Source organism: Brachyistius frenatus, unplaced genomic scaffold (assembly GCF_029030835.1).
Source record: "Brachyistius frenatus isolate BFR_SWC_R1_liver_20210118 unplaced genomic scaffold, ASM2903083v1 Contig_61, whole genome shotgun sequence".
NCBI lineage: Eukaryota > Metazoa > Chordata > Actinopteri > Embiotocidae > Brachyistius > Brachyistius frenatus.
The window spans coordinates 254,628-281,113 of NW_027210660.1; the positions used below are offsets into that span (position 1 = coordinate 254,628).

A 26,486-nucleotide genomic window follows, 5' to 3' on the forward strand; every position below is an offset into this window, starting at 1 on the left:
ACTCAGTGTTAAAAAAAAAAAAAAAAGCCTGCTAAAACAAACAGTTTGAAAAGTCCACTTGACCTAGAGCTTGAGCAACTAATGCAATGTTCAGGCAGGTCTAGTTCTACTTTGGTCAGCCCAATCTCATGCTTTTGTTCTGTCCCTTTTATTCCAAAAGGGACAGAACAAAGTTTTCTAACTAGATATACAAAATAACGCTCAAATTAAACTCGGCTGTAGAAGTATTCAAGAACATAATACTTATAAGACCCCATCATGAATTGTAAAATGTCTCTTTAAGCTAATAAAGTTATGGCCACATGTAATTTTTTTAACTTTTGTAAATTTAACAGTATTTATGTTTGTCATATTGCCCTGCTTTACCTTGTCCATTTGGACCCAAACACTGCTAAAATAAATACATAAGTGGGGTCCACTTGTGACCGTGATCACTGCACATGACTGAGAACAGGAATCAGCACACACACACACACACACACACACACACACACACACACACACACACACACACACACACACACACACACACACACACACACACACACACAGAGAGAGAGAGAGAGAGAGAGAGAGAGCATGTCTCTCATTAGTGACATTAGTTATCCCACCCGTCTGTTTGGTCAAAGTCCAACAAAAATCCCGAGATACTACATCTCCACATGTGTGGGATATCAGGAGACATGTGTTAGTGGACTCTTAACACCCATACCAACACACATGCACTGCTGTTTGGATGTTGGCGCAAATAATTACCTTCACACATTGAGTGACCATGATTTGAAATGGTGAGAAAATGAGTAAACTAATATTTCTTAGTATTCCTGAAATGATTAACAGTAAAATTCAGATCACGTGTGAGTTTGTCTTGTGTTTTTGGAATGGTTACTGCATTAATGATCCATTTCTGCTGTAACAAAGGAAACAAATATCTGAGAAAACCTGTTGGATGACAGAGATTCGAGCATTTGTCACAATAGTGTGTCAACATGCCAGAGAATGACCTGAAGGCTTCACCTACATTGACTGTAAATATGCTGGAATCACACACAGTTGGCCCCTTGATTTAAAAAAAAAAAATTTAGTTCTTTGTCATATTGCGTTTCCCTCTCTTCAGCAGCTAAAACTCAAGCACAGAAAGGTGCATGTTCAATGTCTTTGTCAGATTTTAAGATATATTGTACTTAAATTTGACATGCCTTTGACCTGGGCATTACTCACATACTCTATCATATTTATCTTGAACATCACAGAGAGAAATTGTGAGCGACAGCCAGATTGCATAACTTATTCAAAGCGTTTTGCTTTCAATAATAGTATAATTCAGTTGCCGCACTTCCATCTCGTGATCCTTTAAACTGTTTTCAGGGCTCCTCGTGAGTACCAGAGGAAGGCAGTAATTCGGTTTCTGTCATTTTCCGATGTGCTCTTGTCCATATGAGAAGGACATTTGGACTGCGCTGCCTTTCTCACAATACAAATGCATATTCAATGTGCAATGTCCTATCTAAATATGTCTATTGTATGTTATTTCACTGTTGGTGAAATACCTGAGACCATTTAACCTGGTTCAACGCCATTCAGTAATGTTCTGGTGTCACTTTTCCATTGTCTTACAAGATTTATGTCCATCAATAGGGGCCATTTTATGACTGTGTGCCACCTCTTCCTTCTTGAATACTCAAATAGCTACAATAACTGGTGAAATTTGATGGAATTTCTCAGTACAGTACCAGTGTGTATCCATCAGAGGGTTTTTGATGTTTTGGACTTTCACCATATGCTGGCTGTAATAACTTACAGGTAAAAAAAAAAATAGTCCTGTAAAAACCCCACAAAAAAAAACAAAAAAACATGAACCCGATCAAAGCACATTTAATCCTCAAAGCACATTTCAAACATTACTGAGTGCAAATATTACGACAGAAAGAGCTTTTTAGTGTAAATATTAAACAAAAGAAACAGCATTTGATATAAATATTTTCCTTTAAAATCTTAATTTTAAGGCTTCACACTCATTGCACCCCAATAATGTTAAATGATAAGAGGCATACCCCCTTTCATCTGATATTGAATTAAATATCCTTCCAAGACCTCTGTGTCATGAGACCGGTTTGATTTCACTAATGCAGGACATGACATTATTGGTTTTGATGTCACAAATGTAAGCAGTGAAATCATGCACATGACTCCAACTTGTCATACTATGCATCCAATTACAAAACTGTGTAGATTTGTTCAGCTCCATTATTAAATCACTGACTATTCTGAGTCAGGTCAACTGACCAGCTTTCAGAAAAAGAAAAAAAAAATCCACTTTTATTTAAGATGATCTGAAAGGGGAATCCATTGTACTGTACTAATGCTACAGTTTGACAGTTAGGTAATCTGTAGCCAATAATTTAAAAATGTGACAGAGCTACACTGACATGAATGTTTTCGTGTCTGTAATTATTGTAACTCTTTAGATCTGCAAGCATTTACTCCCTTGAATACCACGAACAAGACAGGAGTCTTTGTCAGAAGCCTGGTAGAATAACCACAATGTTTGTCCTGATAACATCAGTGAATTTAATAGACAGAGTCCAGTTTGATCAATTATCAGCCCACATGCTTTTCCCAAACCTGTCTAAAACAAAAAGTTAAATTTGTCATTCTCAATGTGCAATGCAGGCTCAAGTTTTAACATCACACTTGTCTATATGCTGTCTGTTGGACCATGATAGGCTTCCACACTATGATATCACAAAGGTTCACACTTTAAACTCAGATTTAAGTGAGCCTGGAGAAGCTATACACTTTCAGCAGATGAATCTGACAACAGCTTTCTTTTGTCAAGCTCTGCACATAGACTAGGCCTATATTATTCTGTACAGTCAAGGTCAAACATTCAGGAGAGGTAAAAGACAGTTTTGAGTGGAGGGGAATCTTTTAAATTATACCTAACAAGTTGGCATTTTAAACTACTTTATTACACTGATGGAAAAAAATCATATAAACATCTCAGACCACTGGCATGCAAAATTACCCGCATGGATAAATACACATAAAACTAGTAAAAGGATAAGGCCCATGTCAATAAGCAACCTAAAATTAAAGGCTAAGCACGTTTTTGATTAACTTTATATGTTGCTTGAATAGTGGTTGTCCAACCTTATGTATGTTTTTTTTTTTTTTATGCTGATTTATGTGTATGTCTGACAATAGATATTTTTTTGTCTCAAGTCTGGTTTACAAAAGAGATCTGGATTTCTATGTGTCAACCACAACAACAGCAAACATGTCCTTGTACTGACAGACCCAACTGTGTCAGGATTAATCTTTGAGAAGCTGCACTTAAACATAATGCAGCTCTGATTCATTCAATGCTGAGCATGTGAACGGTGCATGATCAGGGATGAGACGTCATGACGTCACGCGCCAGGCAGACCAATAGCAGCGTCAGTTTCCAGCCTATGGGTGTGCAGTAAATACTATGCGCCCTGCCTCCTTTCGTCTAGCTGCAGCGATGAAAGCAGAGGAGACAATCAAGTCAAACCCGTGGATGTGCCATACAACCGATTATTAGACCTGATTTATTCTACTGCCAGCAGTCAGCTTGGTGAGCTCGTAGCTCTTAGTGGAAGATACAGGATATCTGTCAGACGGGAACCTGTGCGAGCTGAGGGGAGGGGAGGGGGGGGGAGGTTTGTCGGCCCACTGCAGTCTGAATCACCGGAGATTCGCCCGGCCCCATCGCTGGTTATTCATCGACGTCGTCTTGTCTGTCGAGGTGCGGATCCTCTTGGAGGCAGAAAGCAACGGGAAGGTACGGGAACCGAGCCCGTGTTGGACCCTCTGCCGCAGCCCGAGGCGAGCTGCTGGGCAGAGCATGCTAAATAATGAGCCAAAGGGACACACTGGATCACTTGTTCGCAGGAGGGTAAGTCAGAAAACGAATTTCATGCATAAATTGGATTTGTTTTTAAATGTACAGTTCCAATTTGGAATATGACGAGATATTTAACGAGCCGAGTGAACGGGGGTCGTTTTTCTACGAGGCGCGTACAAACCCTGGCAGCTGCGTGCACGTCTGTCACGCCACGGTCAAAACAGCTGGTTCAAACTCAACTTCCGGAAAACCCTCAACAAATGTGACTATTGGTAATGGAAATATGAACATAAAAGTGACAGAGATTACTGTTGAAATTAAATGTCGCTTCAGAGATATCACTGAGTGTTTCAACGCAGAATGTTTTGTCGCTTTATTCCGCCAAACGCGACTATTTCTATTCAAGTGTACACCTTTATTTTGATGGTACATGGAATTAGTTTCCGGGCTTGATGCTGCTCTCTCTCGATGACTTGACGGTGTGATTAACGAGGTGAATAAAAAGCTAATTCGATGCCATAAATCTAATGGTTATTTATTGATGGAAATTCAAATGAATGACGGTTGAGATGAGAACTTGTGTAACTTATAATTGCAGGCCTGTTTAGAGGTTTCCACACCTTTTTTTTTTTTTTTTTTTTAATGTCTGCTATCCACAGATACAGATAAGTATTGCCCTAAAGACATCCATCTGACAATATTAATTCCCCAAATCATCTAAAGACTTTTTCTGTGTTGCTCAGTGGTCCTAACTAAAGGTGGAGGGTGGTTTTTGGGAGGAAAATACTGGTAAAAATAGCTACTTTAGCAGAAACTTGCCATGCACAAAAGGTGAGCAATGCTTCTCTTTCACAATTCTACAGACAGGCCATCAAAGCAAATGTAAATATAAACATAGCACTTCATCTGTCTTGAATACATCCGATTGTTTTCTCTGTGTCTGTCTGCCTGCACTGAGCCATTGACATTCCTATGTTAATCATGTTGTCAGGAATGTTCAATTTTGAGGACTACACAAGACACATTGCTATCTTGAAAAGGCAGATTCTACTTTTCTTTTTCCAAAAATTAAAGCTACAGGCCTCAGCATTGCGCTGCCTCTCTCACAGCCACACACACACACATGCAGCAGTAGAGCGTAGCCCAGAAAGTAGGCCAAGGGTCACCACTGCTTGTGAGCATAAATGTGGGTCGGTCTTCTGAAAGGTAAATATAGCTGGTGCTACTCCGCAGCCATTGCAGCAAGAGGAATTCAGAGCCAGGATGTCAGCATACATATACATATGTCAGCTGTATGGCTGAAGCCAGTCTGCACTGCTCCCGACCTATAGAGCTTTTCCAGCTTTGTGGTGGTCTGATGCGAAGCTTTGTCTGTCCAAGTCACATTGTGGAGAGCAGAGGGGGATCAACTGGTACTGGCCATGTGTGGCACTGGCACAAAGCATTGTTTTGAGATGACATCTGGTAGTTTTTATCAAAATAAAGTCCTAATTTATACCGTGTCAGTGAGATAGGTAATGCAATAATATTTAGTAAGATTGGTGCAATATGCTTTTAGATAATGTGGGTCAAAATGATTTTGCTTAAGCACTTTGTCTGTATGAGTTTAACAAGTGGGACAATCAACAGTCTTAATTTTCATGACACCTCATTCTTGCCTTCTCAGGTGGCAAACCTCAGCAGCGTATTAGAGTTACACAGAGCCATGGCCAGTTTTCTCTGAACTGCATGATGAAACCAGCTGTTAGTCTCAGTATCTTGCATATCACAGTATCAGGTGAATGTGTGAGGACGTAAAGTAAATAACCGATTGTGTCACCATTTGTCAGTATTAGAGTCTGGTTTTAAAAGCAGATTTGAATGTGACTTGCGAAACAGAGATGTGACTTGGCCCGTGTAAATATAACGTGTTTTTTTTAAGTATGTTCACAAGCATACTTAGATCTGTCACTTCACTCTTGTAGTCACGGTACAAAACGTTTCCTGAACGAGCTTGACTCCTCTTTGTTACCATTCCCTGTGTTTCTGCAACCTTTCCCTTCAACACCTTCACCGTTCTCTTCCTAGATGTGGTGGTACAGTGGGCGCGATTTTGACATGTCCCCTGGAAGTGGTGAAGACCAGACTGCAGTCCTCCTCCATCACCCTGTACATCTCTGAAGTCCAGCTCAGCACTGTCAACGGAGCAAGTGTTGCCCGCGTTGCTCCACCAGGGCCTCTGCACTGTCTCAAGTAAGGAGCATGATGTCAAGTGTAACTGGACTAAATATTGGGGGGGTCTTTCAAAAGGGAAAATTTGTTTTGATTAACTACAAGTCAAACTGATTCAGAGCTAATGTTGAGACTTTTACGTAACAAATGTATAGCGTGTCTACCAATATTGACATATGAATATTGGGGGGGTCGGGGGGGGGGGCGGCACACCGCTGCAAACTGGAAATATTGTTTGCATAAATGTGTAACCTCCCTCAAGGAGTTGGTTTTGAGGTTGTTGTATTTTTTTTACTGCTGGTGAATATTTTTAGGGAACAATTATTTTTAGTTTTTAGTGAGCAGCTGAATCAGACTTCTGAAAAATACAACAGATAAACATTTCTGCTTGAAGTATTTTGTTATTACTGGCATCCACAGACAAAGTAAATGATTTCCACCTCATTTTGATCTCATGGCTGTTAGGATGTTCTTGGCTATTTCTCAAAATAACTACAATGTTATGAATATACAATAACTTGTTCCTTTTTTTAGGTCATTTATATGTAATTCCTCTTAACAGACACAGTGAAACGTTACCAGCAAGATAAAGTGAGAAGTGAGAGTTCAGTGGAATTCAACGCTGCTTACGGGTTTATTTGGAACGACTGAAAGCTTGTGTGTTTGGATATTTGTAACTGAAGTTGATCACTGGGGGATTAACAGCATTCAAGTAAATGTTCACCGTAGCTCAGCCTCGTGGCTCCACTCAGCCAACCTATTTCCATTACTGTCACTGAACAGGGCACACAGTATTGTATAATGCACAGGCTGTGGTTTGTGGAATTTTCCACTGCAAAATACATGTATTCAGTATCTTGCAAATTACAAATCTTTGACAAATCTGTCCTATTTATATATAAATAGTTTTTTAACATGAAATCCAGATTTGGCAGAACATGTATGAAAACTGCAAACCTTGCAGTTTCACAATACAACAGAAAACCCTAATTGTTAGAGTGGTTACATGGAATGAGTTTCTTATACTGTGATGGCAAAATAACATTTTATCAAAATTGATTGGTGTCTGCCGCTTGTCTCAATAAGTGAGGATGCTTTCTTTGTCAGTTTGTTATCAGGGCTTTGCTTAGTAACACTTGACTAATGCCATGTTTCCAGAGATAGCTGCTCATCTGGGCATAGTTTTGGGCTCAACATTGGTGTTGTGACAACAAAAATCAACTCCTTGTGTTGTCCTTGAGATAAAGAGCCATGAGCAGACATGAAACACCACAATTACACAATACAGAGTGGAGCAGGGCAGAAGAGGGAAGAGCAGCACGGCAAAGGAAAGGGAAAGGGAAAAAAACCCACACAAGTCAAAGTGGGTCAACATGCAGTGAGGTTCAGGCAGAGATCCATTTTTGAGCAGAGTATTGTACGCCAACAAATGATTTAAGTTCTGTGAGTACTAAGAACACCTTCACTCCAAGGTCGGTATGCTATCCAAGTTTAGACACAAACTCTGTTTTTTGAGGACACACCACTGACTGAATCGTTTTTTAATTTAGGCATCTAGCTATAAACAGCGCCGGGAAAAATCTCACTGCCAGCGCAGAAAAGCACCAACCACAAATCCACAAACAGAAGAAAATATTGCTGTAACTTCAAGAACAAACAGAGCTATGTCTTATTTTTAAATAGAAAGAGAAAGCCACTATCATAAGAATTTAATCAACCCTAAAGGACCAATTTACTATCTGTCCCAGAGGATTGTTTACTTATTTTTTGGTTTTCCAGGGTGATTTCATGCCTTTCTTTGAATGTACTTTGTTTCACGGTGATTGAGGATACGTGCAACAAATGGAGGCAAACTATTAACCATTCTCATCCCGAATCAGGTCACGCATGAAAAATCTTTGAACTCAACAACACCAAAACTGAACACAGGAGCTGGCATGATAAGACCGCTATAAACAGCATCACAGCAAAGACACCTGTTATTCCATTTATTTATTTTGAGTGCTCCAGTATGTTGATACTGACCCCATGTATAATGTCAGGCTGTTAGAAGTATAACTATGATATTCTATGGGCTATGAAATGTCTGTGGTTTTTCTGGTTCTATGATATGGTCTGTGGTTCAATGGTCCATCAGCTTACAGCTCCTTCATTGGATATAAATTTAGCTTCAAAAACATGTTGTACTAAAAGAAAGTTGTCTCTGCTGTATGCTCTCTGTAACTTTGTTTCTATTTCCCACGGTAACGGATGAGTGATCATACAGCATGTGAAGGTTTTCTTTTTTTTTTCTTCTTTTTTTTTTTTACATGATGGTGAGACAAAGAACCAGTTGTGTGTCTGAACTCACACTTCAGAATGGATCCAGCTCATGTGATTGTATTTTCCAAACTATGAAATAGTAGGAAAATGATTGGCGTTCTTTCCGAAACTTAGATGAGACACTACTGTGAAGTCTACATGGTAAATACGAAGTTAGTGTCAGTTTTAATTTGACCCAGACTGGTTGTTTCCTCGTGTTTCGAGACACTGTGTAAAGCTAAACTTATATACTACTGATGCTAGCTTCATATTTAGTGTACAGACATAAGGATGGTGTCAATCATCTTAAAAAAAACATTCCAGTATTTTTGTTGGATCATTTTTGAATACATTTAATTAAGCAAAAGTCTACTGAGTCTATTTAGTTTTAAGTAGAAGTGAATTCCTAACATGAGCAGAGGATACAACTTATTCGCCAGTCATTAACATATTAGTTTGCCCGAAAAGTATTGTAATATTTCTCTTTTTTATGGTGGAATAACATATATAAAGTAAAATGTTTAATTGAATTTCTGCTCTATTTGCAGGTTAATTATAGAGAAAGAAGGACCCCGCTCACTCTTCAGAGGACTGGGTCCCAACCTCGTAGGTGTGGCACCTTCCAGGTATGTACAGTGTTAGATAGATAGATAGATAGATAGATAGATAGATAGATAGATAGATAGATAGATAGATAGATAGATAGATAGATAGATAGATAGATAGATAGATAGATAGATAGATAGATAGATAGATAGATAGATAGATGCATGCATGCAAATCATGCATGCATACATACATACATACATACATACATGCATACTGTATTAATCCCACAAGAGGAATTTGTTTTGCTACAGCAGCATTATAAATACAGGTAAAGCAATACAAATAACAGAGTAAAAAATATTAAATATAAAAATACACAATATAGTTAGTCAGTCAGTCCCACAAGGGGAATTTTTTTTTCCCGCTACAGCAGCATTATAGCTACAGGAAAGCAATAAAACAACAGTATAATATTAAATATAAAAATCTAAAATATATAAATCTATTATTTACTATATTTTGGGTGTGGTGTTTTGCTTGGCATTTCCTGCTTACTTTAACCTGCCTTAAGTCTTGCACATTCTAACCAACACAGACGTGTAGGGAACCACAATCTGCCAGACTAAGTCAGCAAAAATCAATGTTATCAGCAGTAGCTCGAGCTGATATCAGAGTGTAAAGGTATCTCTGCCATTTACGTCACATGTGACATCAAACCTGGCGACACATTTTTGTAGAAGGATGCCTTTGTTGTGAGAGCCTCAGCTTTATTACAAGCTTCTTGTGCACTCACAACTTCTGTTGCAGAAATCATAGTAGACAACAAATCCAGAAATTAATGTCAATAACAGCAGTGCAATGAAAATCTGTGCTTCCAAGTCCGAGCGGAAATGAGCAGGTTCCCTGATGCTTAGCTCATCTGGTTGGTTAGGATTGTGTAACAGCTTGGACTCAGTCAATCAAAACTGGAATGAAAAAGCAGCAGCAGCAGGCAGTAGCCAGCTGTGGCAGTTTCATCATGTGACAGTTGTTATTTTTACAAATGGGGGTTTATATTGAAGCGGCGGTGTTTGTGCCTAATCCCCTTCCCTGACCTGTCGAGTCCTTCCTAGCGACTGCTGTATCACATGAGCATGATCATCTTCCTCCTGTTGGTTTGTTGTGGTCTCTATCTCTGATCCATAATTTCCAATATCTTTTCTCCTGTTGTTAGCTCTTCCATCATATTTATAATTTTTAAACTGAGAATAGTCCTTTGGGTCCTCTGTCTTTGCTGCACTGCTCTGTCTGGCTCTCTGACGGGCAAAAAGGCCTCTGTGTGTGTGTGTGTGTGTGTGTGTGTGTGTGTGTGTGTGTGTGTGTGTGTGTGTGTGAGTGTGAGTGTGAGTGAGCCTTGTGGTCAAGTTCTATAGCTGTTGAAATGGCCGGTAATGACAGCAATAGCAACAAACTGTGCAATCTGAGGATATTGTTACATAATGTGTGACCCTTGCTGCTATATACGGGCTTTCCTGCTGACCTACGTGCAGAGCCATAAAGTTTTTCATCACTCCCTGCTCTGACATTATAGACAGTATCACAGATTGGATCATAAATTCTCCAAAGCTGTAATGACACAATTATTCAAATTCCATTATTTATTTATTTATATTTCCTATAGTGTTTGAAAAAATACAATTGGGCTGCAAATATCAATTATTTTCATGATCTGTTAATCCGTTTAATTATTTTGTAAATAATCAATTAGCTGTTTGGTCTTTGAAATGACTTGAAAAATGTCGCCCACTGTTCTCCACAGCCCAAGGTGTTGCCTAAAATGTCTTGTTTTAGTCTGATTAACAGACCACAATCAAAAGATATTCCAGTTATTATCATGGTGGAGGACCAGCAGAAAATATTCATGTTTAACAAGCTGCAATCAGAGAATTTTAGCAATTTTTTTAAATTTCAAAAATGGCTCAAAAGGATTGACTAATCAACCAATAATTACTGCTCTAAAAAAAATTTAAAAAAAATAATTAGAATTTTTATTCAGAGTTTGATTTAAATCAATGATTTATTTAATATCTGTAGATAAATTATATTAAATACAATTTCAAAAACATTTAAAGTGTATGACATTTGTCATTTCCATATAGTTTGCAAGCGTAGTACGATATGAAGAACACACACATATAGATTTGTACATAGGATGAGACAGTAAAAACTTGAATGACATTTCAGTATTTTAAGAGATTTGAAAAAAAAAGACTTTAAGTTACTGATCAACGTGTGCCTGCACTGTCACTTATAGACCAGCAGAAGATTCCAGTTTTGAATGTCTAAGATGTAACATTCAAGGCTTTGATGTGAAATAATTGGATGAAATACCAGATTTATTTATCTGTAGAGGGAAGTCTGGGCAGCGGGGAGTTATTCCTCCCCGTTATAATCAGAAAACAGCCCCATGATGCTGCAAAGCTAAAAAAAATAATAATAATAATAAAAACATCCTGATGAACATTCATGATGTTAATGAGAGTCCACTGGGCATGCTGCTGGCGCTCATTAGCAGCACACAGAATACATGTGCAGACAGCTCGCACCACCAACATCACTCGTTACGTGCACGCACTCAGCCACTCGCATCATTCGCACCATGATAATACATCGTGCGTACATACTCTGTGATTCGGAATGAGGGCAGGAAGCAGAGGTCACAGGGTTTAATTCCACTCAGCAGAAATGTTGACTAAATCCTATGATTTTATTTAGTGAAGAGCAGCTAGAATCATGGGATATAAATCTGCTACTAAAGCCTGCCATTAATTAATTTGTTTTTATATTCACCAGTTAAACGTATAATTTCTCTGCCCTCGTGGTTCCAGTTAGTTGTCTTTTATTCTGCATTTAATCCCTCATTGTTGAATACATCATTAATTTGTTTTATTCTTTTTATAATAACCGTTGGCTAATTCTGTGTTTTTCAATTCCTTGGTAACCTCTATTTTTCCTCTGTTATGGTGCTATTTTCCACAGGGCGATCTACTTTGCGGCCTATTCAACAGCCAAGGAGAAGCTGAATGCGGTGCTGGAGCCAGACTCGACCCAGGTGCACATGGTGTCTGCTGGGATGGCAGGTAATGAAGGCTCCTTCTCTCCCGACCTCCTGTCTGTCTGTCTGTCTGTCTGTCTGTCTGTCTGTCTGTCTGTCTGTCTGTCTGTCTTTCTTTCTGTTTGTTTTAGCTACCTGTTTGTCTGTCTGTCTGTCTGTCAGTCTGCCTGGGCAGTGTATATCACTGATGGGTTTTATATATATATAAAAAAAAAAAAAAAGAAAACATGTTAAAAAAAAATATTCAGTTTGACTTCATCAGACAACTTTTTTTGTTGTTGTCTTTTCATCATTTTTTTTTCTTCACAATTTGAAGTTTCCCAGACACCCCCCACCCTTTTTACCCCAGACTTGAAGCATGCTAATGCTAACTAATAATGTCTGTTATAAGTAGGCATTACCTAGCTGTTTCATGTATAGAAATATTAAATATAAAAACTATTATTGGTTTATCAGAAAGCACAATTTAAGACTCTCAGGATCAAACCTACCCTGATTGTGGTGACAACAGCCTCCCTTTGTTTACATGTATTCAGGTTGTAAATACGCAGCACTTTCTACAATTTTATTATTTTAAAGGTGAAATCTCCAACTTGTATGTAATTATTCTGTATTTTACATAGTTTTTATCCGCTGTTTTCTTAAGATTTATTTTATTTTTGATAACACAGTTTCTCCATGGTGGCCTTGACAGCCCACATAAAGTTGAGGAGACGAATCATCATATCTGCAGTGTTGGACTCGCGTGTACCAAAAGAGACACAACACCCCAGTGATTTCAGGCTATAATGTTCCACTTCTGGCATTAATACCATGACTGTGCTGTATACATTTTTAGCTGTTATACAAAAGAAGAAAAGCTCCTGGTCCTCAAAGTTTAGGTTGTGCTTTCCTCTTCTCCTAGTTGTCCCCCATGTCCTCCATTATGATTATTTTCTGCCCTCTTGTCCTCTTTTTTTTTTTTTTTATTCTTTCATTTTGAGGCCTCTCCAAAGGACACTGTAAAATGGTTTAACATCCCAGTTGTTACTTAAACAGTGTGGTCTGGGCCCCCTTCTTTGCTCTGTGTGTATAGAGAAGAGAACACGGCCTCCAAAGGTCAACCGGGGCCCCTGGCACTCGGGCGGACACGTCAGGTAGCACCCCATTTCTTTACACTGGTATAATGAAAACCATGGTGATTTTTATGAATATTAAAAAGTTCATAATGGTTATTCATTTGTAATGATATTTCCATTGCTTACGGCAACGTGTTTGCTGCTGGTATGTAGTTTTAGGCTCTCACCATAAGGTTTTGTTTTTGCTTAGACTTCACACAAACACCTCCCCCCTTCCCTTTAGCTTGTTCAATCAACGTAGTAAAGGTAAAGTAATGACACACTTGTGTGGATTTTTCTGTTGTCAGCATATAAGAAATGCTAACCTTGTCACTGCCACAGAAGGCTGCACTCGGTGCGTTTCATTTTGTCTGTTGTCATCATTCATCAACACCATTAGTACTTCAGTCACCTGTTTTCAGGGGGAGTGCTGCTGTTTCCACACGATTTCTCGAAAAGAGTTTGCCATGACAGTTTAACCCCATCAGCACTGGTTAAAACCCACTTAAAAAACACAAATTCGTATTTGAATGTGGACAACATGCAGTGATGACATAGACATGTAATTAATACAATCGAGCAAATCAAATTAGGGCTGTCACTGTAATGACATTTTATTTGACAATAATTCTCATACAAATAATTATGATCAAGAGTTTTGATTGTCTTCTCTTCATTTTATGCCTCTATCATAGTATAAGCCGAATCATAGTTTACAACTTACGAACAAGAAAAGTAATTTATTGGCACTGGACATTGGAACCTATAAATGGCACCTTTAAATAACGCCTTTGACCGCAACGTTTTTGCTGCATATCTGACAAATCAATAGTTTGCAACTATGTTAAAGTCAAACGATGCTTGTCGAATATTTGTAGGTAGCACTCATATGCTGTTAAACCATAGCAGAAAAAGGACACTCAATGAGATGTCTTTAAAAGAGCGCCGGTCAATATGAAAAATATGTCGAATATGACATTTCAACTGTTTTTATTCAGACCGTTGGCAATGTTTCTAATGATTATGCACAATAACTACCATTGTCTCAAATAATTACAATCTGACGATATAATGATTGTGACGGGCCAAAACATAACACAGCATGTATGGACAAAAGTTTTCAGTCACTGAGCTTGGAGTTGTTTATTTATGTTTCACTGATGTCTTCATCAGCCTAACAGTTGGATTACATTTATCTCATCACCTTGATAGAAAAACAGGCAGGATATTTAACACAACCTGAGGTCATGTGACACAAGCGCTGGAAATCTAATGTTGTACGGTGAGACTTGTGCAATTGCACTGTACAAATGTTGAACACGGTTACAAGACTGATAAACTTATTGTCTCTGACTTTCTTGTGCACACATTAACCACAGTCTCCTAAAGCTTATCAATATTGAGCAGCAACACAGTTAAGGATTTATGGAGTTTATACCAGAGACTAGACTGGGCGTGCAATGGTCAGTGCTACAACTCCAGAGACTGAGCAGCAAAGTTTTATCCTGATGCCGGATAATTGCTTTCAGGTTTATAAACTACTTTTGTGGAGTCACTGCCTCTTACGGCCTCCTGCTGTGAATTGTGGGCTTCTTTGCACTCGGAGAAGGGAGGCCTTGTCCCCCTACCTCACTTTGACTTATTTTCCTTTTCAGCAGTTAATCTAAAGAAAGTTTCTTGTCTGTGAATGTAGGTCAAACCCCTCTGGAGAAATTGGACATGGATTATGTGCCGTTTGAAAGATCATAATTCATAACATGCTGCAGCGTGTCCTTATGCAGATAGTGCTCTTCACAAAGGGTTCAGCTCAAAAACATGTACGGTATCTGAATGAGCTGCGTCTGTACCTAAATGAGCTAGAAGGCAAACCAGAAAGCTTTACCTCCCTTTTCGGTTATATTTATTTATTTGTGCCAAGTCGTAGATTTTGTTTTCTTTGCAGCTTTACTACATATAAAGACATAAATTTGAAAATTACACCAGCTAAGCTCACACCAATCTATGTTGAGCTATTTATACACAATATACTCATTCTTTAAGAGGAAATGTGCAAGTTTGACTCCATATCATTATTATTGTTAACGGTAACCTTTAACAGACTTTTGTGATAATATGGTATTTTACTTTGACAAAAATAAATTTTGATTATGAAAATAAACTTTAAATAAAAACCTAATACAATTTTAAATAAATGTATTATGCATTACATTTATAAATAATTCCTATATAAACAATCCTCAGTTGTAGTTTGATTGATTATGAATAGTGAGTTGTTTATTTTCTCTCTAACCATGAATATTTTGTAACTGTAAGATAATGTAAAAGCTATTTTTCCTTTTCTGTGACTTTGAAGAGGAATTGTCTAATAACAATTTTTTGTTATTTAGTGTTGCTCATTGTTTGACCTTCACCATCATCTCACTTCATTCTCATGTCATCACAAAGTCATAAAATGGTCTTCACTCCTTTTATTCCAATTGTCCACCGCTTAGTCTCGTTACACCCAACGGCAAGGTTAGCATTTCCGCCTGCCTCTTTGTATTCTCAAATTTATGACAGTAAGCTTCTGATCTCGTTCTGTCTCTAATATGTAGATCATAAAAAAATAATGGCACAACTTTTATTTCCTGCCTTTGTATGTGTTCTTGTGTTTTATCTCGCTCTCGTGAGATAGAGCTGGAGTTTTGGATTGGGTTGGCTTCTGGTCAGTCATCATTTTCTTTATTCCAGTTGATAAAGTGGGAATAAAGTGGAAGTAAAAAAAATGTAAAATAAGTTAATTAAACATATAAGAGTAAATTAGACTGGGGGGGGGAGGGGGGGATCATAGTTTGGGGAAAGATGGGGGTTGTATCAGTCCTTCACCTCCCATCTCTTCTCCATCTACTTGGTCAGAAAAAGGGTTGGGGTGGGCAGCTGGTGGGGTTTTGGGGTGGATGTGACTGCTGCTTGTGTGTGACTGTGGTACAGAAAAGCCTGTGTCTATTTTAGGGCTTTACTGTAAAGCTTTCACCCCTGCGTGATTGGGTGGGAGGCCCCCGCCATCTGAGCCCCCCATATCTGCAGGCTACTAGCTGCAGCGGGGAGGAGCTGGAGGAGCTTTGCCCCTCCCTCGTGAGTACACGCCATAGACGCTACTTCATTCTACTTCCCTCTTTTTTCTTCTTCCTCCTCTTTTTGTTCTGCTCTTCTTCTCTTCAACAGACCTGTGTAATCATTTCTTCTTCACGCAGTTGCCTTAACATAGTTCTCTCTGTTGCATTGATACACTAGATGTGACTACGGCCTCCTGATAGTCTCGGCCCGGTGTTAGCCGTTTTCTGCAAATGACCACGTTTTTATTACTGACGATGCATCATGTTATCACCAACCTTTTTAAGACATTTCGTGTCATTTCTTAATGATACAAAGTGCACATTAATTAGCCTTTACACCACGCACAGCAAGCTATACATCACTGTGAATTGTTTCTACTTCACAAAACCACAATGGAAAAAAAAGTATCACCTGTAAATTACTCAAACAAGCACACACACTCGATTGTAAATGTTCTTAATGCTTTTTTTTAATGGACCTAATAATAACAAACCTGTATTTCAAATAAAGCTGACATTAAGTTTGGCTGTGACGACAAACGGATAATGCAACAAGCTTTCACACCTCTATCAGGAAGTGAGGGCTGCACTAAAACTTGGTCAGAGACTTTCCACTTTAATAATTGAAGACTCTCTTAAGACACCATCTGGTTTGTCTGTGCCGTAGGAGTTGTCTGCAGCCAAAGTCTAAACAGTTAACCACTGGTTCATTAAGTGCGTAGAAGAAACATAAAGACTAATAAGTGAGCATCCATGTCGCTTAGATTAACAATCACAGAATATTTAAAGCAATGTTAAAACTAAGACTTAAAGTTGTCGTGCTGTGACTTGAATTTGTGTAGAAGCAGATTTGCTGTTGAAAATGGCTGACGGCTATGTGTGTATTTCAAAGCCTATATAAAGTGTAATGATATTTGAAAAGCTAGATTACTCTTTTAGATGAGTTTAAGACATTAGAAGCAAAATAGCTCTCATTAGCATTTAAAAGAAATTAAGCAGACTGCAGTAAAACGATCAACTGCGCTCGAAGGACTAAAATGAAATTTCTGCTTGGCCTCATTTCCCAGTGTTTGCATGGAGATATTTTTCAAGATGATAAATAAAAATAGGACATATTTAAAGTACTCGTAGCTTAAAGCTGCTGCCTTCAATGCTCTGTTCTTAGTTAAGATACTTCATGAGGAGAGCTGTTTGGTTTACATGCACCCGAGTAGCATTTCACATGAGGAGGATCAATATGTGAATAGCTTGTGGAGGAGCATGTTGTCTTTTTCTGTAACTCAATGAATGATTCCTTAAATTTAGATTAAACTGATAAGATATTGTATGAATTGATCAATATCTGTAAGAATAGTAAACACTTAAGCCAGTTGATCCTGTTTCGTGAAGTGCTTTCTCGCTGTCCTTGTATAGTATAGAATATTTAGTATTGTTAGTTTTATTGTGTTCTTCAAAGTGTCTCTGCGTCTGTCTGAACCTCTGACCTCCTCTGAATTTCCTAGGGTTCACCGCCATCACAGCCACCAACCCCATCTGGCTGATCAAGACCCGTTTGCAGCTGGACGCCAGGTGAGGAACCTCAAACCATATTCTGGAAAGTCCAGAAGCTACCGTGAAATGTGTTGTCTTTTTGTTTTTACTGTAAGAATAATGAGAATTAAATCATTTTGTTACTGGACTTCAACTGAAAGCCTCTCTCTCGTATCACAGGAACCGGGGCGAGCGGCGTATGAATGCGTTCGAGTGCGTGCGGCGGGTGTACCAGATGGACGGCCTACGGGGTTTCTACAGAGGCATGTCAGCCTCATACGCTGGCATCTCTGAGACTGTTGTCCATTTTGTCATCTATGAAAGTATGAAGCGGAAGCTGCTGGAGTCCAAGGCCCACGCCAGCATGGACGAAGAGGACGAGTCCGTCAAAGACGCCTCAGACTTTGTGGGCATGATGCTCGCAGCAGCCACCTCCAAAACCTGTGCCACCTCCATCGCCTATCCTCATGGTAAACTTCTGTCTCACTCACCTTTATTTACTCTGGTCAAAGAATAAGGCTCACAATATTTTATGTGTTTTTTTTTTTTTTTTTTTTTTTACGGCCAACAAATCCAGTTAAAAGAACAAAACCAACAATCTATCACAACTTTTCTGTCTCTCACTACTTCCCCCGCCTGTCTGCGGATCTCTAAAGTCAGTGATTCCCTGTAAAGAAGCAAACCCTAACAGTTGTCGGATATACCCTGGTAAAAAGAGGCTAAATAATCTGTTGCAACAGCTGGACACTGTTTTTTAACAAACATTACGTAAGCAGGTGAGACAGCTGTTTTTACTGGGAACTATTTTCAGCCGTGGATTACTACACACTGGTAGGTTTTTACTCAGGGACTGAGACACAACATATATCATAGAGCCAGTGCTGACTCGGGGATAATTTCCACATTTTTAATAGCTGCAGAACAACAAAGGAGTTGTATGCACAGTAGAGAAATGTTTATCAGACTTTATGTACTCAAACAGTACGTAAACAATAGCTTAATAAATTCATTGCTGGTTTTGGTCTTTTATGCTATTGGAGAATATTGTCTTATTATTTAAATGTTTATAGATAATGTCATAAGGACGTACTGTATACCTTGATATATATTTAAAATACTGACAAATATAGACAACAAGTCAACAACACTGAAGTCTAAAAATGTTTGGTATTATTTTTGGCTGGACTTCAACACAAGGGCCGGCAGCCACATAAACACGACTGTCTGTTATTGAGTGAGTGACTAAGATGTCAAAGTTTCTCTATCAATCGACCAAATGCTGTGACTGTTTGTTTGAAATGAAACGTTTACTCGGCGGCAATGGCAAAAGGAGAGAAGAGCACGCATCCCTGTTCCCCGCAACTTCCTTCAGCCCGAGGCGCTCCGCGATCTTATTCTCACGTTTGAGCCCCTCTTCACCACTACAGTCCAGAATAGATACCACATTACTGCTGCTGCTTCTCCCAGCCTAATGAATTAAAAAGCCCTGGCTTCACATTAAAAGCCCTGTAGTGCTTTATATAAAGTCCAGACATATACAAGGTTCTGACCTCATCTTGTTACAACAATAACCAGCCAAACCAATTTTCAGGATGTTTTACAGTGATGAGGACCAACCCTAAAAAGGAAGAGTACCCAGTTTTTCAGCTGTATGTGAACTGGATAAACCAGAATGCAGGGCAGCATTACAATATTTAGCCTTTTTAGTAAGGCAGTGACTCACCACCTGTGACTGGAAAATATCATGGTCCGCTTGAACTTTCAATCATTCTCTGCCTACATGTGCAGCCTACAGCTGATTTCAAAAGTTCAAGTACTCCCTGTTTGGATTGTCTAAAGTCATGGTGGGAGGTAGACAATTTGCGGTCAGTGGTGTATTTAACAGTTTTCTTTCTCTACTCCCAAATTGCAGAGGTGATACGCACACGACTACGAGAGGAAGGTAGCAAGTACCGCTCCTTCTTTCAAACTCTGCTAACGGTACCCAAGGAGGAAGGATACCGGGCGCTGTACCGCGGCTTAACCACCCACCTCGTCAGACAGATTCCCAACACTGCCATCATGATGTGCACCTATGAGGTGGTGGTCTACCTGCTCGGCCGTTAGCCCGCCAGGAATGTCTCCGTTCTGCTTAAAAGGGGAGTCAGTTAGCAAATGACTGAGAAGGATGCCCTTGGAACAGTGGGTATGAAATGTCAAAATGAAGACCAAAGGAAGCCTGAAGATACTCTGGTGGACCAGAAAAAGATCAAATAAAAAAAGATGAGGAAAATAGAATATGATATCATATCGTCACCATCCACCTGCAGTTCCCATTGTCAGATAGCTGGAACAAATAGAGGGCGCCTTACTTCGCAGAAGAGGTAATGTGGTTAAGGAGAGGAGAGAGGAGGCACTGGTAGGAAAGACACAAACAGTTTAGCACCTGTTAAAGCTCTGAAAGATACAATTTTATTCAACTTCAGTGGCCTTAACAGAAAGGGGTTAGTTTGCATCCAAAACAACTTTTTTTTCACTCGTATTGTAGGAGGGAAATGCTTGGAGGTGATTAAACTTGACAGGATAAATGAAAACTAAATGTCAGTCCGTTTCAATGAATCCAAGAATCTCTACTCCGCACTATCTATCTGTACTAGCCCGCTCTCGCTTCAGTGCTATGAGACTGCTGTACGGTTATTTCACTAGCAGTTGAGGAATGTTCACCTAAGGTAGACTGTCAGAAGGACAGAGACGTCTTTAAGTTCCCACCCATCTTTGCACCACAGAAAGTGTGGCTTCAAGCATTCTCCTCTGAACTCTGAAGCTCTTACACAATGGTGGCCTTGGTGACGGTAACGTGAGCACATTAGACGTTAAAAAGCTCATTTCCGATCAGTGTTTTATCCCTCTCTGGCTCAGTACCTGGTGGTGACGTGGTTTGGCTGAAGTTGGCCTTCAGTGTTGACAGTTTGTCTTTATTAAAGCTGAAATAAAATGGTTTTCAGTGCTAGCTTCTGCCTCCAGTCGCTGCTCAGGACGTAACAAAATCTTGTATGAAAACACGAGTCCAGCGTGTCCTTTTTTGAGATGTGAAGTGTGCGACTGTCCAAAAAGGTACCAGGTATCTTCTATTAGAGCGATGCTACTTGAATATAATGTGACGGTTAGGGGAAATCTTCGGAGTGGGAGAATACTAATGAGGTTTTATCACCCCACAGCCTGTTTGTGTGCGAGTATGTCTGTATATGTGTTTGTACAACCGGCTGGATGATCTGTTTTAGTGAATATGTGTGTGTGTTTGTGTGTCTGCAGTCGTGTGTGCCTGCATGTATAATGAATATCTACTCCAGACTTCCCTCCACTAACTATTAATCTTGCAACACACTGCGGTTTGGAGTGTGGAAAAGCTCCCGCGAGACGCTGGGAGCTTTCATTCCCACTCTCATGTCAGTCCTTCCTTCCAGTGGCTTCCAACTGACCTGATAACATGCACTTTTTGTGGCCTTTTAAGGCTTGTGCTTTGCATTTTATTGTGTGGACAGTTCAAACCTGTACATTGTAAAAGAAAAAAGTATTACTGTATATCAAAATGGTATTTTGCGCAACTGTTCTTATAGCAGATATATTGTACAGTTTAGAGTTTTCAGTAGTTGTGAAGGTTGTCCAGATGTTTGTATATAATATAGATACAGTATGTGCATATCAGTTGCTGTTCTTCTTCCTTAGGTCCATTCATAACCATGCCGTAGTTTGCATTTGTAAATCACTGTTTTCATTGTTGTGCAATTGAACCTGGTTTTGACATGGAACGCTGACCTGAATATTGATGTCGCTTGACGGATGTTTCTCGTGTTTGTATGTTGCTATAAGCTGTCACACAAACGTGTGCTTAGATGAGCTCTAACAAATGCTGCAAAACAAATGCAGAAATGGAGGCATTCGAGCTGGAGCATTGGTCAGTCGTTTTACAGCGTTCTTAAAAAGTGTTTCGGTTCGCAAAGTTTGGATGTTTCCGTCATATAGGAGGTTTACATGGTTCCTTACTTTCTTTGAGCAACTTGTTTTGAATATTACAATAGAGGTGTTTTAATGTGAGAGTTCAAGAACTGGAATCATCTTTCTACGATACAGTGCAGAATATACAAAGCTACTTTAAATGGTTAAAAATGTGCTAAAAAATGTGAGCTTTCAGAAAAAGTTAATCTGTTACTGAAGAGGCTTATTGGCAAGGGAGCGTAACTGTACCCTTTAAATCAGTTCAAGCTCACATTGCACACATAAAAAACAATCTTTGAAAATTTGGCACACACATGTTCACATTGTTTCTAAGCACCTCATTAAATTTCCCTTGAATACTTCTGTTCATTATCAAAACGTTCTCAATGTGACATTTAAGAAATGTGTTGAGCCTCCACATTCTTTCTATCCTAGCTGCTGTGATTTTAGTGCACTCATTCTCCTTATAAAGATTATACACGCACAGTTTCCATGTTAAAGAAAGTATAATGTTCCTGCACAATTAGAAAATCAAATGCTTTAATGTATGATGTTCTTGAACGCTCTCAGTTTCCCCCTATGTTGCAGTATCATTTCAGAGGCAAACTGAGGGGTTGTAACTGGTAATAACTATTGATTTTCAGTCTCCATTGACATGTCACTAATCCTACCCTTTGCTGTTGGTAAAAATAAATAAAAAATCTGACATCCATTGTTTGTAAAACAGAGCTCTATAATACTTGAGGTTACACTACCAAAATGTGACATGAACAGACAACTGGACAAACGGTGCAAACATTTCACTTAATCTTTTACCTCTCATTTCAGTGTCTGTGTGCAATTGAGTGTCTTTACCCTGTATGCTTGGACAGGATGCAACCTCAAGCAAGGTTCAGTGAAACCCAGAAGATTGTTGTGTTTTTTTTTTTGCCAGCTCAGTCATTAATGTGCTGTTTTGTTTGTTTTTAAACACAAAACTAAATAAACAACATTTGCAACTAAAATGATATCCACTTTTTTAAAATTATTTACTTGTTTATAAGCATGGTTGCTGCAGAAATATTTGAAGTTTGTAGCCCCTTGAGTTGAAAACAAAAATCCAATAAACTGTATTTACCTATTAGCTCCACCAGGAGGAGCCAGATTACTTCTGATAAAACTGACCAGCGCAGAAATTCTATTTACTAAATTCCCTTATTTCGGTTTTCAAGTCAAAATGAAAATATAATTGCAATCCATTTAAGGTCGGTGTTGCACGTATTGTCGTGATCATTTTCATGCTCAATTATTAAAGAATCGATTTCTGTTTAGTTCTCTGTAATGCTCGTGTAACACCGTACACGGATATGATCAATAGACCTGGGTAGATGGGTATTAGGATAATCCATCATCACACAAGTAGTGGCTGGAAGCAGTGATTTATATTAAGAAAATTACCACAAGACATTAGTTTGTATTGATCCTGCCGTGCAGCTGTTTTGACCTGTTCAGCAGCACTAAAGGTGCACGGCGCACATGACCCGTTAAAACTTGATGCAAATCAATCAGCCCGGCTCTGTTTTACTCACACAAATAAGACAGATTTGTGGATATTGCAACTGAAAAATTCACTGATTCTTGAAGTTAAATATCTCAATTGACTTCCACTTAACAGCCCGCTGATTTGTTAGACTTAGTCGGAAACAATAATCTAAGACGCACTCAAGAACACAAGCGTGGGGATAATGATGCATTCAAGTACTGTCGGAATCCTGTAAGATTTTAATTGTAAAAAGTCGAAAAAGAGAGCGCATATTTAAGGCTACTTCTGTCAAAGATTATATTCATATTTAGAGAAAGTACCCCTCTGATGTTTTAGATCTAAAGGGTGGCCGAGCTAAGATAGCAGCAGAGCATACAACCCGAATCATACCTGCAAAAGAAAATATCCATGTGCTCACAACTGAATATTTGTAGTTAGATAATTTGGCAATTAACTAAATTCTGAAATATCTTGAAGTGGCAGTATGGATGCACACTTACTGAAGGAATTTGAAGTGTCTTTTATAATAACTGTGGAAGTCGGAAGTTTCAGTGATAATGAATAACATAAAGTTGGAGTGTTGAAAAGTGAAACTTCAGAATTGGTTTATATGTAATAGATTACATTTCATGAAAAATAAACATGGAATAAAATCATAAAAACGCAAACAGATAGACACAGTTATAAAAATCCTGATGAAATTAAAACATCGGCATCTGTAGGCCTATATATCTTTTGCAAAGGTTTGCTGTTATCATTATCACTGTTATAGCGGTAATAGTAATGGTAGAAGTAATAGTGGCCCAATAGTAATGGTAACAGTAATAGTATTGCCAATATTTGTGTACCTTTCTAGGAATTGGCACTTCGGGACATAGAGGTCAAGCGTAGCTCGTGAACGCACCATCAGACGCATAACCAATAGCCTGAGAGCAGACAGCTGCGTCTCAGCGGAGGCGGCCAATCAACGCTCGTTGTGCGGAGTAAATGGACACTGAGCATCGGCTCCCTGGATGTGTCGAGCTGCTGTTTACTGCAACAAAGAAACCGTCGCTACATCGCTGAAACGTTTGTACCAGCGCCGGAATAACGCTGTTGTGAACAGCGGAGAAGAGGAGACGCCTCGGTTCTTCTAGCCTCGTGGAGAAATCCTCCTAAAGAAAGTGCCGTTTGGAGACGCGGTGAGTTTCTGTTCGGTGAGTGTTTCTCTGTTAACACCGGGTTTTAAGCACTTGCAGGAAGGCGAGCAGAATGTAGTATTTTTCAAAAAGTCTCTTCAGTCCACTTTGAATTGCATGAATACAAATTTTACACCCGACTTTTTTTTTTGTCTATGCTTATTTCTATGCTTTCTTTTAGTTTTGCGCCTCTTGCGAAAGCATAGCAGTCTGATAAAGTTTTTACAGCTTTCATCAGCAACGCTTAGTAAAACATTACCAGGATGTGCATGAACTCATGTGCTGGTGTGCGTCTGCATTTTGACATCACACTGATGTCGCCTCATCACAGAGTAATGGGATGGAGAGGTTGACTGACTGCGTCTCTGTACTGCTTGAGTCTTGTGTGTAGCAATATCGAATAATCATCAAAGCAGTTAGTGCTTTTTAAACTTACTATTATTTAAAAATCATTCATTTCTAAGAACTAAATCAGTTCACATCAGAACAGAAATGCCTCAAAAAGTGTACTTGTTTTTAGAGAGTTATCGCTTTTGGTTTATACAAATGTATTTTGGCAGAGTCACAACTCCTTTCCTGCCTGTACTCTACAACTGATCAGCTCTCTCTCTGTTCAGGCTAGTGGCTGCACCTTGACATTTACGGTGCTAAGATGTGTAGGGTTACAGCGACATGGAGGATGGAGAGTGCATGGTGAGAGCGGGGAGGGGAGGAGAGAGAGAAAAGGAATAGGTAGAGATGCAGTGTGAGAGGAGAGGAGAGGAGAGGAGAGGAGAGGAGAGGAGAGGAGAGGAGAAGAGAGGGCTCTGGAAACTGGACAGAGTGGGAGGACACACGGGTAATATGAAAAAAGAAAAGTGTTGGTCTGCATCTTGATGGATGAGCTGTCAACATATGGGAGGGAGGCGGTCTGGAGGGGGAGAGACGGTGGGATAGAGAGATGGAGTAGGAGGAGGGGACGGTGCATTGTACCAGTGACAGAGGGTCATTTATCTGTCTGCTGGATCTAACCAGCCAGTCACTACGGGAGGTCAGGCTGTTCACCAGCGTCTCTCCTCAGCGCCGGGGTCTCTTTTGTTCCCTCACACCTTCCATTCATACTTCCCCACTTACCATCTCATCTGTTTCTGCTTCCACTACTCTTCCTGTGGTGCCCCAATGTCCCTTTTTTTTTTTTGTCTCCTGCCCTCCTAACCCTTCTTCTTTCTTGCCTCTCGAACTTATGGACAGTTTATCTATGTACGCTTAAACTGCTTTCAGCTTACACAAATGTCTGTTAAAGTCACAATCAGTGGCCAAATGAGGTTGCACTGTGGTCACTGATGAAAGCTCTTGCTTTGGCGGTATTACAAACTGAACAAGTTTGGTGTCCGTGGCGTCATTCCTGGGAAAAATCAGACGTGCTGTCCATCCCCCGCAGCAGGGATGGGACATGATTTTCAAATCTACGAAATGCCGTTGATATACAACAAATCGATTGATATGTGTGACTATCGTTTTTTCTTATTTCCCGTTTTTACCAACAACTTGTTGTAATGTGTTACTCCCGTCAGAAGGTGGCGGTAAAGCTGTCTGCCAACGACATATGGAGAAGAAGAACAGTTGCTACCAGGTAAAACTGTGTCACAGAGAGATTAGATGTGATGGTGCGAACAGCAGAAACATGCAAAGATGACTTCAAAAAAACAAATGAGGATGAGATGCAGTACAAACTCTGCTGGTAAAGCTGGCATACAATAGTACATTTTTAATCGGCTAGTCATTGTAACTTTAGCTGATTTTTACTATTTCACCTGACAGCTGAAATACTCTTCAGCACTTGAACATACAGACACTTCAGCTTTTTCTGGCGCTTCAACCGCCTTCAGCCTCAAACACATTAACTGACACAACATCTTATAATTGGCTGGACTTCCCTATAAATGCGAATGTCTGTCACTGACTGAGCGACCAACGCTACACCATTAGTCGGTCGGATGTCGTATGACTGACTGGGGAAGTCACCATTGTTTGGCTGAATGCCGTGACTTCCTTTTTCCCTTTCAATTCAAAAGCCCGCTAGC

At 39.4% G+C, this 26,486-nt stretch overlaps 2 protein-coding genes across 3 annotated transcripts in view; both read left to right on the plus strand.

Annotated features, from left to right (window-relative positions):
* The first annotated feature begins 3,479 nt into the window (after positions 1-3,479).
* On the plus strand, positions 3,480-22,727 carry LOC138625253 (solute carrier family 25 member 36-A-like). Its single transcript, XM_069706042.1, has 7 exons — positions 3,480-3,922; positions 5,939-6,103; positions 8,932-9,009; positions 11,951-12,051; positions 17,721-17,787; positions 17,929-18,218; positions 19,661-22,727. Exons 1-7 carry the CDS (start codon positions 3,882-3,884, stop codon positions 19,852-19,854), a joined length of 936 nt encoding a protein of 311 aa, XP_069562143.1. The 5' UTR covers positions 3,480-3,881; the 3' UTR covers positions 19,855-22,727.
* A 1,554-nt stretch (positions 22,728-24,281) lies between these two features.
* LOC138625264 (SPRY domain-containing SOCS box protein 4-like) overlaps positions 24,282-26,486 on the plus strand; it is a 70,773-nt gene continuing 68,568 nt past the window's right edge. Inside the window, exon 1 of one of the 2 annotated variants that reach the window (XM_069706065.1) lies at positions 24,282-24,441. The gene's annotated coding sequence lies outside the window, so the exon portion shown is untranslated. The remainder of the gene's footprint in view (positions 24,442-26,486) is intronic. The other variant, XM_069706066.1, reaches the window with a different exon arrangement.